The 18,325-nt window shown below is 39.1% G+C and overlaps 1 protein-coding gene across 1 annotated transcript in view; it reads right to left on the bottom strand.

Annotated features, from left to right (window-relative positions):
* The window catches only part of LOC126153794 (dynein regulatory complex protein 1), a 385,975-nt gene that overhangs the window by 35,901 nt on the left and 331,749 nt on the right, over nucleotides 1–18,325 (bottom strand). Inside the window, exon 14 of the mRNA XM_049916094.1 lies at nucleotides 1,914–2,002. Within this exon, the coding sequence (XP_049772051.1) occupies nucleotides 1,914–2,002 (89 nt within the window). The remainder of the gene's footprint in view (nucleotides 1–1,913; nucleotides 2,003–18,325) is intronic.

The following is an 18,325-nucleotide window of genomic DNA, read 5'->3' as shown; positions in this document are numbered from 1 at the left end:
GATTGGTGGAGTGAGAGGGGAGGAGGGGATGTACAGAAATATAGAGAGGAGGAGGTGGACAGAGATAGGGTGAGGAGAACATGGACAGAGAGGAGCAGGAGATGATATAAAGAGAGATGGGGTGGAGGAGAATACCTGAGAGAGGAGAGGAGGAGATGAACAGAGAGAGGTGGTAGAGGAGATGATGAGAGTGAGGGGGAGAAAGAAATGGACAGAGAGCAGACAAGGAGAGGAGGAAATGGACAGAGAGAGGGGGATGAAGGACACAGTCAGAAAGAGGGGGGGGGAGGTGGCAAGAGAGAGAGAGGGGGAGAAGGATATAGCCTGAGAGGGAGAGGAGGAGATGGACAGAGAGAGGATGGAGGAGGATATGGGTAGACAGAACAAGAGAAGGTGATGGACAGAGACAGGGGTGTGAAGGAGATGGCTGGAAAGAAGAGGAAGGAGAAAATGGGAAGAGAGAGAAAGAGAGAGGAAGAGGGGAGGAAAAGATGATGGACAGAAAGAGGGTGGTGGAGGTGATAACCAGAGAGAGGGGGAGGAGGAGATGGGGGAGAGGGGAAGGAAGAGATGGATGTAGAGCAGGTGGATGAGGATATGAACAGAGGGAGGGAGAGGCAGAGATGTGCAAACAGGGGGATGATGAGAAGGACAGTGATAGGGAGAGGAGGATGAGGGAGGGAAAGGAGGAAATGGATGAAAATGGGGAAGAAATGGGCAGAGTGATGAGGAGGGGAGGAGGAGATGACAGACAGAAAGAAGATGAAAGAGGAAACAAGCAGAGAGAGAGAGAGGGATGAGGAGATAAATAGAGAGGGAAAGGAAGAGATACATGGAGAGGTGATGGAAGAAGGTGGTGGAAAGAGAGACATAGGAGGAGGAGATTGACAGAGAGAACCTGGAGGAGGAGTTGTGTGCAGTATATGTGCCTTATGCATGTGCAGGCAACGCCACAGGCAAAAGGTTCTAGTTACTTTCATAAGTGGAGAACAGCTTAACAGGTGACACTATTGCTGTGTGATTATTTTTGTGCATTAGTCTCGACAAGAGACTGATCGGAAATATATCGTTAAAGTGATGTTACTGGCTGATAGGCAAGATTATTCTCTCACTTTATATAAAGAAAAAGTAATTTGTTGCTGTTTTGATTAAGAATGACAAATATGAATAGGAGCCTTTCCAATTAAGTCTCTTTGGTCATAAACATTTTACAAACTTATATATTACCACTGAAGAAACAATAGTGAGTAACTGACTCTGTGTGCATCTGATGCACATTGCCATTCTTGTTAAGGTCCTGTCTATGTCGGAAAGTACTTCTTGAGGCAAGAATTCAGTTGATAGAAATGGAACAGTATTTTACAATACAAACTTTTGCCAAGAAAAAAATCATTGCTCAGTTGAATGTAGAATATGAATATGTAGATTGACACCAGCCAGTCATTGCTCCAATTTTCAGTTCCCTTTATGATTTCCAGCACTTTGATACAGAATTCTGGCATTGAAACCTCCCTATAAACAATAGTGAATCACCTGCAAACATTGTCACGTAACCTCTGATATCCCACACTGGCTCTGTAACCTCCCTGTAAACAACAGTGAATCACCTGCAAACATTGTCATGGAGCTTCTGACACTCCAGTTACACTAGTTTTTATTCTTTTGCTGGTATGCAGCAATTACAACTTTTTTTTACCTTGTTCTTACCGAATATTCTTTCAGCTATATTTTTATTGTAAACAACTGGAAATTTATCATTTCCATGGTAATAGCAAGTTCACTGAGACAAATATGGCAACTGACAAAAAGTCTGAAAAATTGGAAGCCAGTTATGTGGTATTGTTTCTTCACTGGTGATATATTATATACATTATTAAGGTGTACTTGCAAGTTTCATAATGCACATTACCAACCGGTGACAGTATGTAACCTCGCAGGAGCCTCCGCAACTCTGTGTTCTGGTGTTGGAGTTGCTGAGTTTCTACGTTCAGCCGATGGCGCTCTGAAAATAAACCAAAGATGTTTTGAAACTGGGAAGAAAATGACTTTTTGTGAGCATATTGGTAATTATGTTTCTTGCTGCTGCATATTCTAAATTTAGGTTAAGCAATAAAACACCTCTATATATACTGAAAGATCGCTGGATGGTTATCTTAGCAAATTGTTAAGCTGATCACATGGGCAAATAAAAAGTCATACATAGTGCTTGTCTGTGATTGTGAAATGAATATACATGCAAATGCATACAAATGATTTACTTTGAATCTGTTGTATGCCTGTTCAACTATCATCTATATTAAGTCTAGTATGGGTAATATTGGACTCTTGATCAGTGTGCTTGTTTGGTGTTGTTTGGTGAATTCCTATTCACATGCGTGCTCACATGATTTCTGTGAGAGTGAAGTTTTATCATTGCAGAAAGTGACCCCATCAATCCTGTCACACTTTGGCTGTGAAACTACATGAGTTAAGTCACTGGTGTTGTTTTCTTACTGCTAAATATCAGGAATAAATGCCGATTTATGGTCAGAGATGTTATCTATGTTTACATCTACACAGATACTCTGCAAATCACACTTAAGTGGGGTTCATTGAACCAATTTCACAATAGTTCTCTTTTATTCCACTCTTCAATAGGGTACAGAAAAAACAATGCCTGTATGTTCCAGTGTGAGCTCTGATTTCTCTTAGTTTATTATGATGATCATTTCTCCCTGTGTAGGTTGGCATCCACAAAATATTTTCGCATTTGAGGAGAAAGTTGGTGACTGAAATTTCGTGAGAAGATTATGCCGCAACAAAATAGCCTTTGTTTTAATGGTGTCCATCCCAAATCCTGTATCACGTCTATGACACTTTCTCCCCAATTTCGTGATAATACAAAATGTGCTGCTCTTCATTAAACTTTCTCGATGTACTTCGTTAATCTGATAAAGATCCCAGACCACACAGCAGTACTCCAAAAGAGGATGGACAAGGATAGTATAGGCAGTCTCTTTAGTAGATTTGTTGCAACTTCTAAGTGTTCTGCCAATAAAATACAGTCTTTGGTTTTCCTTCCCCACAACATTTTCTGTGTTTTCTTTCAAATTTAAATTGTTCATAATTGCAATTCCTAGGTATTTAGTTGAATATATGGCCTTTAGATTAGACTGATTTATTGTGTAACTAATGTTTAGCGGATTTCTTTTAGCATTCATGTGGATGGCCTCACACTTTTCATTGTGTAAGGTCAATTGCCAAGTTCTGAACATTCAGATATCTTTTCTAAAACATTTTGCAATTTGTTTTGATCTTCTGATGTATTTACTAGATGATAAATGACAGCATTATCTGCAAACAACCTAAGAGAGCTGCTCAGATTGTCTCCTAAATCATTTATATAGATAAGGAACAGCAAAGGATCTATAACACTATCTCAGGGAATGCCAGAAATCGCTTCTGTTTTACTCGATGCATTTCTATGAACTGTGATCTCTATGACAGGAAATCACAAATCAGGCCACATAACTGAGATGATATTCCATAAGCACACAATTTCACTATGCTGCTTGTGTGGTACAATGTCAAAAGCCTTTTGGAAATCTGGAAATACTCAATCAATTTGAAATCCCTTGACAATAGCACTCAGCACTTCGGGTGTGTAAAGAGCAAGTTGTGTTTCACAAGAATGATGTTTTCTAAATACATGTTGACTGTGTGTAAATAGACCATTCTCTTCAAGGTAATTCATAATGGTCAAACACAACATACACTTTGTGATCAAAAGTATCTGGATGTCCCCCCCCCCCCCCCCCAAAAAAAAAAACCAAAAACATACTTTTTTCATATTAAGTGCATTGTGCTGTCACCTACGGCCAGGTACTCTATATCAGTGACCTCAGTAGTCATTAGACGTCATGAAGGAGCAGAATGGGGTGCTCTGTGGAACTCATGGACTTCGAACGTGGTCAGGTGATTGGGTCTCACTTGTGCCATATGTCTGTACGTGACATTTCCACACTCCTAAGCATCCCTAGGTCCACTGTTTCCAAAGTGATAGTGAAGTGGATGTGTGAAGGGACACATACAGCACAAAAGCCTACAGGACTGGCCTGCACAGAGTACTGACGTGAATCCTATAGAACACCTTTGGGATGTTTGGAATGCTGACTTCGTGCTGGGTCTCACCGACCAACATTGATACCTCTCGTCAGTGCAGCACTCCATGAAGAATGAGCTGCCATTTCCCAAGAAACCTCACAGCACCTGATTGAATGTATGCCTGCAAAAGTGGAAGCTGTCATCAAGGCTAAGTGTGGGCCAACATCATATTGAATTCCAGCATTATTGATGGAGGGTGCCACGAATTTGTGTCATTTTCAGCTAGGTGTGCGGATACTTTTGATGACATAGTGTAAGTTCCAAAATCCCGCTGCATATCAACATTAATGATATGGACCTGTAATTTAGTGAATTACTCCTATTACCTTTCTTGAATATTGGATGACCTGTGCAACTTTCCAGTCTTTGGGTACGGAACTTTTCTCAAGCAAGCAGTTGTATATGATTGCTAAGTGTGGGGCTCTTGCTTATTTTTGGAGGATTTGGGGGCTACAATATTCAATCTTGCTATGACAACCATGTGTTCATTAATCCCTGTATCTGTTTTGATGCTCATTATTGACTCATGATTATTGGTTGGTAAGTGATCAAGTGTATTTTCACAACTGTTAGCTCTTTGCCTGGGCTCATGAACTAACTGCTCGAAATAATTTTCAGAGAATGTGTTAAGCACAATTTTGGATGATGTTTTATGTGTATCTCTGGAATTAAACATTTATTTTCACCAACATATTGAGCATAATTCAAAGTCACTATCAACTATAATTGTATGAGTTGGGTGTGTGTTTGATATTAAACTCAGGTTTTTTTTGAACCCTTCAGCAATTGTATAATCTGAGATGGGAAGTCGATAAAAGGATCCAATTATTATTTTATTCTGGTTGCCAAGAATGACCTATGCCCATACTAACAGGAACTATCAGCTTCAATTTTGTTTCAAGATAAAATACTTCTCACAGTAACAAACATGCCACGGTGAACTGTGTTTCAGGACACCATTGTGTTCTTTCCAAAATCTTTGGCTGAATTAATCTATGGCTTTAGCCAGCTTTCAGTGGCTATAATGATTTGAGCATCAGTGCTTTCAACTAGTGCTTGGAGCTCTGGTACTTTCCCTACATGGCTAGGACAATTTACGACTGTTACATCGGTGGCTCCTGTATCTACATTCTTCCTACGTTCAATCTGCACCCTTTGTGACTGAAGCCCCTTTTGTATTTCCCCAAGATCCTCTAACCTAAAAATCTGCCCAGCCCACACCACATAGCCGTTGCTACCTGTGTAGCAGACTCCTGCGTGTCGTGGACTCCTGACCTATGTGGCAGCCCCTGATACGGAAGTTTGTCAAAGGGAATTGTAATTTCAGGATCTCTCTTCGAAGAAGAGAGCCAAATCTGAGCCAAATCTGAGAGCCGAATTAGATTCATGGGCTGACATAGCCCCTGTCAATTGAGACACACATGGATGTTATGGCAATGCAGCATTTTCAGCAACCACGCACCACACAAATCTGATTGAGGTTGAAAAATTTCCACAAGCCCCTGTCCTCCTTGTTTGTGCTGCATGATTGACTGGCTTGTTCACAATGTTGAGTATTGTGCCACCTGTGTAATAAGAAAGGTCATGTTGCATCTATGTGCCATAATCGCTCAACTTCCACTGTGCCTCTCACATCTCAACCTATGGACATTAGTGTTGTTAGTCAAGTACATAAAGATATTACAGCTGTTACTAACAAACTGATCATCTGTGTGCATGTTAATGGGACCCCTTATGACTCCAAATTGGTATGCACACAGTGACCTCGCTATTGAATTTTAATACTTATCTCCGTCCTGGTTCTACACCACTGTTGGCTACATCATGCTGTCTTGTCAGTTACAATAGACAGCAGATTTCTATTCTTGGCCAGTTTACTGTGGATAGAACATACAAGGTGGTGGTTTGAACAGTGATATTTCTGGTGGTGGACACTGCATGTGATTTTATTGGTTTGGATGCTTCAAGGGCTTTTGGATTTACAGTCTCCAATTCCATTCATTTTGTGTCAGATCTTGTGCCTTAACAAGAGCTCTGTGATTTGTGCAAGGTATATTCTGCCTTTTTCTTAATGGGACTCATAAAAGCTACTGATTATGTAGTGCACATCACTCTCAAATCTATGGCGCAACCCCATTTTTTCTGTGCCAGGTTTGTACCACTTGCACATCGTGCTCAGTGAAGGAAGAAATTAGACAGGCTGATAGCTTTAGGCATCATGGAAACTGTTTCATCCAATCAATGGGCTACACTGTCAAGAAACTGATGAGCAAACTCCTTGTTTGTGGAGACTTTAAGGTGATGGTTAATTTGTAGTTTATGGTTGATACACACCCCATTCTTTGCCTGCATGAACTTTAAGACAAAGTTGGCATGTGGACAATATCTTTCAAAACTGAATTTGTTAGAATCAGATCAGCTTCTTGTTGTTAATATCCCATACAGCTCTACAGGTACAACCAATTCGTTTTTGGCATTGCAAATGTGCTGGCTATTTTTCAATGCTATTTGAGGCAACTTACCCAATGGATTTCTTGCTGTATCAATTACCTCAACAACATTGTCATTTCTGGTCCCATCACTGAGGACTATCTTTGTCACCTTTGTCTTTTGTTTCAGACCTTGAGTGATGCTGATCTCAAGTGCAATTTGGAAAAGTCATGTTTCTCCCAATCCTCTATAGAACACTTGGGACATAATATTTCTTGTTGGGGGTTTCAGCCAACAAACAGTCACATAATGGCTATTGTGGCCTTTTTGGCACCCTATGTATGTGAAGAAGCATTCTTAGACAAAGTTGGGTATTACCGTAAGTTCCTTCCAAAGGCAGCTTCAGTTGCCTATCCTCCAAATCAACTGCTTAAGAAAGATACAGTGGTTGAATGGATGTCCGCCTGTGACCATGCATTCAAGACAATGAAGAATGATTTGTGTTCTCCTCTGTACTCGGCCACCTATCAGCCCAGGCTCTAGCTTTTGCTTTCAAAGGATGCATTGCAATATGGTGTGGGGCTGTGTTGTCACAACAATGTGCAGGTGGTTCAGAACAGCCCATTGCTTTTGTGTGAAAAATGCTTTATGATCCACAGAAGAATTGCTATTGAATAGACAGAGACAGAGGCACTTGTTATTACTTATGTTATTAAGAAGTTTCATATGTTTCTCTACAGTGTTAAGTTTATTTGGTGACTGATAACGAGCTGTTAGTGTCTCTCTTTCGTTCGCAGGTTTGACTCCTGCCTCGGGCATGGATGTGTGTGATGTCCTTAGGTTAGTTAGGTTTAAGTAGTTCTAAGTTCTAGGGGACTGATGACCTCAGATGTTAAGTCCCATAGTGCTCAGAGCCATTTGAACCATTTGTCTCTCTTTAGACCCATGACACACTTGCTGGACAAGATAGCCCTGTTCCTTAGTAGATATAATTACGAGATCCATTTCTACCCAATGATTCAGCATTCAAATGTAGATGCTCTTTCATGTTTACTGATGGGATTTGACCCTGGTTCCAATGAGGAAGAAGTACTAGGTTTTTATCTCAACAAGGAAGCTTGGTGGACAGTGGGTGGATTACCTATTACCAGTTCTCCCATTGCTCAAGCTGTTGCTATCAACTGTGTTCTCTATCAAGTGTGACACTATGTTCAACAAAGATAGCCTGAGTGACCTTACGCTTGTGCATCAGATCCTACCCATAGTCATTTTCTGTTATGGCTCACACTTACTCTTGTCAGTGGCATTATATGTTGTCCACAGAAAATGCTGTTCCATGGTGGTCATTGCAGCATCTCTCCAGCACAACATCCTTCATCTTCTGCATCAGGATCATTGGGAGCACCTCATACACAAAGATGCTGGCTCACCACCACATATACTGCCCTGTAATTGCTCACTAGATTGAACATTTCATTACTGCTTGTTCTAAACATTCAAGTCAAGTCATCAGGCCCTCCCCAGCAATGTTATTCACCATAGCATGACTGAGCGATCACAGACTTGGGAGCATGTCCATACCAATGTTGCCAGCTCCTTGTCAGATCCAGATTGGTTGGCAGTCGTCAACACTTACTCTCAGTTTCCATATGTCATCAACTGCCACTCCACCACAGCAGAGGCAAAGGTGTGAGCCCTCACTCAGCTATTCTCTTCCCCGCACCATGATAACTGATAGAGGTTCACAATCCATCATTCAGGCTTCACAATTTTTTGCACACCATGGTATTTGCCATGGTCATACATGGTCATACACCCTCATTCCAATGCCTCATCCACACTTTTAAGATGCAAATGAAGAAGTGTATTGATGTTTCCCCCATGGGAGAGGCTCTCACATGCTTTCCTAGTTCCTACAGGTCCACCTCCATGTCGAGAAGAGCGTATGGCAGGGCTACTGCATGGTCACCAGCCATGCCCAGTGCTGAATTTCCTGCTTTCTACACTGAGACCTCCCAAGGCCCTCTAACAATGAACTGCACACATGGACTCCTGTTTGTGTTCATACATTTGGTCACCATGAGTGTTGGATGCTGGCAGTCATCTGCAGCCTACATGGTCAGCAAGTCTTCACATAGCAAATGGAAGAGCGGCTGGTGACCGACAACCACAAATGACTTCTCTCCCATGTGGAGGCCCAGCCCCAACACCACCTCACACATGTACGAGGTTGTCTGATCTTCCAGCTTCCAGTACTCCTTCCTCACATCCAACCTTAATGACCCTTCCTTTGGTCCTTGATTGTTTCCAGACATTCAGAAGTTCATCAGGAACTGAGCATGGATGGTGCTACGTGGGGGTGCTGCATAGAACAGTAAGTGCCACTTCTGCAGAAGCCAGTTCCAGCATTGGCACTGCCAGCAGCCAGTATCCCACCTGCGGGCATCTGCCCACAGTGATGCTGTCACTGTCTGCATCACTTTCAGCCCTATTCTCCCATACAAGCCGACAGAGAGCTATTTGCACCACAGAGTGTGTTCACTGGTAGTCTACAGAAGACATGGACTCAACTTCTTGAGAACCAAGAGCTGGCTTGTGTTACAGGGGGAGGGAAATGATGGTGCCTCTGGTTTACAGGCACACCAAAGAAAAATAAAAGAGTTTTAGTAACCTGCAGTTACCACTTCAGTTGCGCTGGCACTTCTCCATCTATCAAAGTCCAACAGTGTGCAAGGCACCAGCCCATCATGTGTTATTCACTAAGCCTACCCTGGCACACAGTGGGTAAGCTTGGTCACCAGGAGGTGGCACTTTCAGACAATGCTGACAGCCATGCGTCAAGAGTGGTGTGTGCAGCCACCACCCAGCACCACCACATGGAAATTTCACATGTCATTCTATTTTAACTTTAAGTAGAGTAGCTTCTGTCCCATTCTATTATAATTTATGCTCTAGTTAACTTCACTCTGTCACGGGTTATTGTATGTCCAATTGATACTTACCAAGCTCTGTACAAGGATGATGTTATGAATGTGTTTTGTTTTTAACATTAAAATGATTGTGTTTTTACTGGTATTCTTGGTGATGTGTATTACTAAAAATAATGCATTTTGGAATGATCTTTACTGCAAGCAATGTTAGTTTCACAGTGTGCTTAATGTTTTGCAGTTCAAGACTTAAAACATTTAATATATTTCATGTGAGTTGAATCTGTAGTGTTCATGGTTTCACCTTGGTCTGAGGGCGATCTTATAGACTGAAAATAGTGTCCAGAATTAAAAATAAGAACTTATTGGAATCTGGACTGCTTTTTATTAAAATTTGAACAACAGGGCCTTTGGGAGGCTATACTTTATAGAAGCCATGTCCCCACATCTATGCATCATGGAGCTAACTGGCATTTTAGGGCAAAGCCTTATGTGTAACTACTATCTGTTTGACATCATCACCAAGTATCAACATTTCTGTAAACATTGAGTGTCATTACTTAAATAATAATAATAATAATAATAATAATAATAATTTTATTGTCATTCGGCCATTACAGCAATAGACAACGTCATATACATACTAAAATACAATTAATAATTTGAAAGAAACAACAGGTTTCTTGTTAACATTATAGTATTATATTACAGTTGATAAATTCTCTTATGTCATAGAATGGGTGGAGGACTAGCCAGTCATGAATTGTTTGTTTGAATAATTGTTCAGGTAATTCTTGAACAGATTGAGGAAGATTATTAAATAATTTGTACCCCATGATTTCGTAGCTGTTGAGTGACTTTGACAATCTGTGGTAGGGAATATAGAGGCACCTATTCCTTCTTGTATTGTGGCTGTGTACATTTTCTCTGGTTTTTGTTTCTGGTAATTTCTTCTTCGTATAAATTAGAACATAGTATATGTACAAGTTTATAACAGTCATGATTTTCTGTTCACAAAACAATGGTTTGCAGTGTGCCTTATATGCAGAACCAGTAATTATCCTAATAGCTTTTTTTTGCAGTATTAATATGTCATGTACACTGCTAGAGTTCCCCCACAAAATAATTCCATATGTTATTATACTTTGAAAGAAGGAAAAGTAGGATGTTCTAACATATTTTTCAGGAACACAATCCATAAGTCGCCTTAACAGGTAAATAACTCTTGACAATTTACCACTAATATATTGTACATGTTGACCCCAAGATAATTTATCATCAATGTATACCCCCAAAAATTTGACATAACTTGGATCATCTGACAGAAGCTTGTCTCTAAGACTACAGACCATCTGCTGTGTTTTGTTTTCATTCAGGAGGAATCCATTTGCCTTGAACCAATAGGATGCTTGGTCAATTGTCTTTTCTGCACAAGTTTTAAGGCTATTGAAATCCTCACTAGCATGAAGAAATGTTGTATCATCTGCATACAACACAGTGGTGGACTTGACAAACGACGGCAGATCATTTATCATTATCAGGAACAAAAAGGGGCTCAGCACAGATCCCTGCGGAACACCTACCTTGACTTGCTCTATACTCGACATTTCTCTCCCTACACAAACAACTTGCTTACGATTCTGAAGATATGATTTTATTAATTTAAGGCTGTTATGTCTAATGCCATAGAATTCCAGTTTTTCTAGGAGTGGCTTATGCTTTACACAGTCAAAAGCTTTGCTTAGATCACAAAATGTGAGTTGAGCATAGCCCTTATCCTCAAACACTTGATGTAAGTATTTGACTACAAAGTCTATAGCATCCACAGTAGACTACTTTTTCCTAAAACCATACTGAGATTCATTAATTATTCCTAATTTTTCAAAATAGACAGATAGCTGTTGGTAAATTACACATTCCAGTATTTTAGAAAAAGCTGGGACTATGGAGATTGGTCTGTAACTGGAAGGTGAGTCCATATCTCCCTTTTTATATATTGGAATTACCCTAGCCACTTTGAGTTCTTCGGGAAAATATCCTTCAGATATGCATTTATTTATACAGAATGTTAAGGGGTACACAATATAGTCTATTACTTTCTTTAGTAAATTACAGGATATGTCATATATATCTACACTGTCTGAAGATTTCATCCGTTTTACAATGCTTAGGACATGACTAGGTGAGACCTCGGAGAACATAAACGTACCTGTGTCTGTTGGTGTTCTGCAAACATTTTTAGAAAGTAACTCTGATGAACTGATATCAGGTTTGATTATAGTATTTCCTACATTTTCAACAGATTTAATAAAGAAATCATTGAACTTTTGGGGACTTATATTAATTTTTTTGCTTCTCACATCTTTAGCAACACCATTTATTAATTTCCATGCAGCTTTGCACTTATTTGTGGAATTATCAATGGTATTGAAATTATGTGCTTTTTTGGCTTCCACGATGGCTTTTTTATACTCATTCCTGCATTTTATATAGGCTAATCTGGCATGTTCTGTTTTCTGATTGCTACATATATTGTGCAACACCATAACTTGGTTTTTCATATTTGATAATTGTTTAGTGAACCATGAATTTTGTCTGTTTGTAGCCCTGTTTGTAAAGCCTTTGTCAGTTAATTTGCATTTCTTTATGGGGATGTTGTCATTAAATTGTGCCAGAAATGTTTTAAAAAATCTCTCAAATAATAGTTTCCCTGACAAATCAGCACTAAGACTATAACTTGTGTCACCATGACATTGGTTGAACCAGTCTCTCTCAGCAAGGGACTTACAGAGCTGAACAATTTTGTCATCTGTGACAGGCCTGGTGATTATAACTTTTGGGACAGGCTTAGGAAAATTACTATTATCAATACAGAACCTACTTGTATAGTTTAAAGATACAGAGTCATGATCTGAAAATGGAAACGCTGTAACAGTACATGTTTCTTCTGTAGTTTTAAAGTTGACAAAAATATTGTCAAGACATGCTTTATCTCTTGTGGGCCTGTTATTGATTGAGTGCAAATTGCACTGTCTTAGAAGGTTTTTCAACTCAGTCACAGTACGTTTATGTGTTGTTATATCAAAATCTGCATTCAGATCTCCACCAATTACTATGTCATAATGCAACCATCTGGTCCCTCTAAGTACATCTAACAGCATGTCCAATTTTTCTAGAAATACATTGATGATACCCTTAGGTGACCTGTAAAGGGATACTATTACTAACTTAAGACTGTCCATAACTATACCAGTGGCTTCAAAGTTCTGTTCCTCACATAAATAATCTAGGTCCAACTTAACAATGGAGCAGCTGAATGACTGATTAATATATATTGCCACACCACCTCTTATATGCAGTTTTCTACAGTAACTATTTGCTACATTATAGTTATCAAGTTTGACAACTGGAAGTACACTCTCAGTAACCCAATGTTCACTCAGACAGAAAATATCAAATTTGTTATCTAGTCCAAAACTGTTTACAATATATTCTTTATCTATTAGTCCTTGAACATTCAGATAGCAAATTTTAAGATCATAATTGTTGTTTATTTTAGACTGACCGTTTTGGTGAGGTGTTATGAAATTTGTTACACTACTTATCTCGTGGGCTTCTTCATCTTGCTGCCTTCCACTAAAAAATCATTTAGACGGACAGGAGGTGCTGTTTTCCGTCTACCCGTAACACTTGATGGTGCTTCTCCTGCTGCAATTCTCATTTCTCCTTTTAGAGGCACTATAGTTACTGTTGCTGGTGAAACTTCTGCTGTTGATGCTACTGTTACTTCCTTTTCCGCTGCTGCTACTGATAATGCCACTAGTGACTGTGACGCTTTACATGTTTCTTCCTCATATGCTGTTAGTGCACTTTTCTTTTCTGTTGTCATTGGCAGAAAACCTGTTGCAGGTAGTGCTATTTTTACACAGGCATCCACTCCTGCTGTCTTTATCACCTGGAGAATTTCTTTGGCCAGCACTTTCTTGCCTAGGTTGTTTCTGTGCAGTCCATGTCTAGTAAAATGCTCTCTTACTGAACTCGTTGCTTCAATGAAAGTTGTGTGCACAAAACCACTACAAATCTTCCTGAATTTCCGATTTGTCGCGATGATTTCTAATTCTGTAATCCATTATTGTGCAATATACTTAAATGTTTCATTTAGGCTATTCTGTCGCAGAGCCTTTAATTACGAGATTACGAGCTACACCTTGATATACCCACAGAATACTTTTGTTGTTTAGCTCTGCCTGGCTTTCATTTGTGGGGTCATTTATAGGTTTCTTTCAAATAATTCTTTACTAAAGAGTGGATCAATAGAAACACTGGTCTTACATTTCATAAAAATGGTTCTAAATACCTATGAGAGAGATAAATTAAGCTGTGGGATATTCTTAAATTTATTCATGGCATTTGATTTAATCAGCCAGGACTTCCTGATTTTGAAGTTACAGCAAAGAAAATTAAATAATTTCATAAATTCACATTAGAACTGAAGCACTTTTTTAATAACATGTCTTCTACAATATTGAAAAATATATGAATGTGCAAACATAAAGGGGAAATTATCTATGTACATCTAAGTAAAATGATTGTATTTATAGGTAACCTTGTTAATAACTAAAGTAGCCATACCTGTGAAACAGTATTGTGTTTAATTTGGTGTGTGTGTGTGTGTTTGTTTGTGTGTGTGTGTGTGTGTGGGTTGGTGGGTGGGTGTGGGTGTGAGTGTGTGTGTGTGTGCGTGCGCGTGCATGCACATGTGGATTTTGGGGGGAGGGGTGGGAAATGGCAGGTGAGTATACAATATTTTAAAGTATTTGTGTACATCCATACAATGTACACTGTTAGGGAGTAAATAGATAAAAAAGTTGGAGTAAATAGATAAAAAAGTTAAAAATTACAAACTGCCATAATCACAAAAACTGCCAATTGGTTCATGACCTCACTGTTAATTTGTACTATTTTTTCTCAGTTTTTTATTCTTTATTTTGATGTTAAAAGAAATAATTATCAGGGCTACTTTCAAATTTTCTATTCCACTCATTGCTGAAGTTTATGTGCAAACAGTATGATGTGATCAGCAAACCAAAAGTGGTCCGGATTTGTAGTATAAGTTGCAACTTTTGACAGCTGAGGTTCATTAACTATTAACTACCCTCAAATGGACTGGAAATGAAAAATTGGAAGTGATATGTAGTGAAAGTATAGTGGGTGAGACTAAAGCCATGCATGATTAAATACTGGTTGTCATAGGTAGAAGAAGTAGGTCTCTTTTAGGATAAATCCCAACAACAGCATCTCAAATGTAAAGAATTTCTTCATCACTTTCAAAAACTCTGTAATAAGCACTCATAAGATAGACTCTGACATACCAAAAAGCCACCTACTGGATGTCCTAAAGAAAAAGACACCAGTGGAACAAGCAACATTGGGCATTTCACAGACATAACAATCCATCATTAGACAATGCAGTCAATAAAAATAAAATACACTAATTTGAAGTTCAGTTCCAATTTTTGAACTATGTTGTAGTTTGTGCAGCTGAGCATTGGTGAAGGGACACAGAAACCTGATATTTACTTTATAATCATATGAAAGGATAGACTCTTCCTGTAGGACAGTTTCGAAGACTGGAGAATCAGGCACTAAAACCAGAAAAGGAACTTTGTTTAAACTGAGACATAACCTTGATACTATCAGTGAAACAAACACTTTGAAATATCAGCTACTGACTTAATGGAGCTTATTGTCAACAAGGAATTAATCATTTGTTTGTTTTTATCAACTAGTGGTGGTGGTGGGGGGTGGGGGATATTTTTTTAAATAAATTAACAGAAGTTCTAGATAAATACTCAACAACAAAAGATAAGACAATTTGGTGTAGGTACATACGTACAAAAACAAATGTCATAGATGAAACTAGCAGCAGGGTAACTACAGTGTCAGCTTTAGTAATGGAACATGTGGTCATAAATATGGAATGCGAAGAGTGTGATGTATGGGTAAACGATCTTGGACTATCAGACAGTTTCTGACAAATAATAACTATAAAATCAGGTATGGGTAAAAATCCCTAAGTGGGAGGCCTATAAAACACTTTGATCACAAGTGAAAACATAATATTTTGTATGTGAAATTGCAAACTGAAGTTAGTTTGAAGTGCATAGAGAAATAAATGTAAATGCAAAATAATCTAAGTTTTTATTTTTTATTTTATTTTTCATGTCTAATTCTGTAGAATCAAACTGAGATATAAATTTCCATGGTCATGGAGTGAGTCAGTGTATGAAATTAACAACAGAAAAATTAATAATAAATAAAATAAAATATTCAAAAATCGTATGCCAACATAAAGCTGTTGAGTATTTATTAGTACTGTCAACAATTTTAACACAGGAATTTTCTTATATTTTTTCCAGAAACTTCCCAACAGAACAGATATGAGCAGAGGAGGTGTGGGACAAATGTAGGTTGGATTTGTGTTTTGTACTAACTTTCTGAAAGCAGCTAATTATTGGGAATAAGTTCACACTGTTAGCAACATATGGTATTAAAGAAAACGTATATTGAGAGGCCAATGTCAGAACTCCCAGACTACTGAAAAGAGGTCAATATTTTTTGTGATGGACTATCATCTATTGCATTTAGTGTTCTAAGGGTAAATATAGAAGCATTCAATTGAAATGGGCGTTCTACAACAGCTTCCCATCTACACTATGTGATCAAAAGTATCCAGACACTCCAAAAACATACCTTTTTACTATTAGGTGCATTGTGCCGCCACCTACTGCCAGGTAATCCATATCAGTCACCTCAGTAGTCATTAGACATCGTGAGAGAGCAGAATGGGGTGTTCTGCGGAACTCGGGGACTTTGAACGTGGTCAGGTAATTGGGTGTTACTTGTGTCATACATCTGTATGTGAGTTTTCCACACTCCTAATTATCTGTAGGTCCACTGTTTCTGCTGTGATATTGAAGTGGAAACGTGAAGGGACATGTACAGCACAAAAGCATACAGGCCGATCTCGTCTGTTGATTGACAGAGACCACCAACAGTTGAAGAGGGTTGTGATGTGTGACACTCAGACATCTATCCAGCCTATCACACAGGAATTCTAAACTGCATCAGGATCCACTGCAAGTACTATGACAGTAAACGAGAGGTGAGAAAACTGGGATTTCATGGTCAAGTGGCTGTTCATAAGCCACACATCACACTGGTAAATACCAAAAGATGCTTTGCTTGGTGTAAGGAGTGTAAACATTGAACAACTGAACAGTGGAAATATGTGTGAAGTGATGAATCATGGCACAAAATGTGGCATTCTGATGGCAGGGTGTGGGTATAGTGAATGCCCAGTGAAAATCATCTGCCAGCGTGTGTAGTGCCAACAATAAAATTCTGAGGCAGTGGTGTTATGGTGTGGTTACATTTTTCATGGCGGGGGCTTGCACCACTTGCTGTTTTGCATGGCACTATCGCAGCACAGATGTTCATCCAGATGTTTGAATCACCTTCTTGCTTCCCACTGTTGAAGAGTAATTCGGAGATGGCGACTGCGCCTTTCAATATGATCGATCACCTGTTCATGATGCACAGCTTGTGGCAGTGTGGTTACACAACAATAACATCCCTGTAATGGACTGGCCTGCACAGAGTCCTGACCTGAATCCTATAGAACACCTTTGGGATGTTTTGGAATGCCGCCTTCATGCCAGGCCAACATCAATACCTCTCCTCAGTGCAGCACTCCGTGAAGAATGGGCTGCCATTCCCCAAGAAACCTTCCAGCACCTGATTGAACATATGTCTGTGAGAGTGGAAGCTGTCATCAAGACTAAGTGTGGGCCAAAACTTTATTGAATCCCAACATTACCGATGGATGGTGCAATGAATTTGTAAGTCATTTTCAGCCAGGTGTCTGGATACTTTTGATCTCATAGTTTATTTGAACACCTAGGAATATGAATTGCTCAGATTCATGAATCATATGCACATTATAAGCAACCAAAATGTCAGTTTAGCTGTATTGTGTGTTAGAAATAGTAAAAATTGAGTCTTACTGTGATTTAGCATCAATTTATTTTCTAAAAGCAATGAACACATGTCTCGAACTGCACTACTTGATACACTGCCCACATTGAACTCAATATCCTTTACTACCAAGCTACTGTTATCAGCAAACAGAAATATTTTAGCAGAAAGCAGTATTAAATGAGAAATCTAAGAATATATTACAGCCTCCAATGGATTACTTCTGCAAGGATCAGGCAGACGAGACTGGATTATTTACAGATGCACAGACGCATTTAAGCAGTCATTCTTCCCAGCTCCTTACTCAAATAGAACAGGAACAAAGCCTAATATGGGGTCAATGGGAATTTCCTGCACTATGCACTTCATAATGGTTTGTAGAGTATGGATGTTGATGAAAATGTAGAAATTTGAATATATGAAGGCTATTCATAAATTAACCTCCAATTGACTATTAAAAAAGAAAAATAGAAAATTTGTTTTGTATACAATCTGTTGTTACATGTTGACATTACTCTTCAACTTAGTCACCATCCAAATTCAAACATTTGTCAAACTTTGACTCCAGCTTCTTTATCACTTTGTTGCAATGCACTTTTATGCATTCATGTCCACCACACATATTCCTTATCAGACGATCTTGTGCTACAGCAGATGACATGTCACCAGACAGAAGAAAGATGCATTGCAAACTGTATGCATCCAAGGAGAAGAGTTTTGTCTGCCATATGCCTCTTTCCTGCAGCTCTTGGGTTTTCTGCTAAAGCATGCTACAGAAAGTATTGCCA

The sequence above is a fragment of the Schistocerca cancellata genome, chromosome 2 (assembly GCF_023864275.1).
Source record: "Schistocerca cancellata isolate TAMUIC-IGC-003103 chromosome 2, iqSchCanc2.1, whole genome shotgun sequence".
Lineage (NCBI taxonomy): Eukaryota > Metazoa > Arthropoda > Insecta > Orthoptera > Acrididae > Schistocerca > Schistocerca cancellata.
This window is presented reverse-complemented; position numbering and strand designations above follow the sequence as displayed.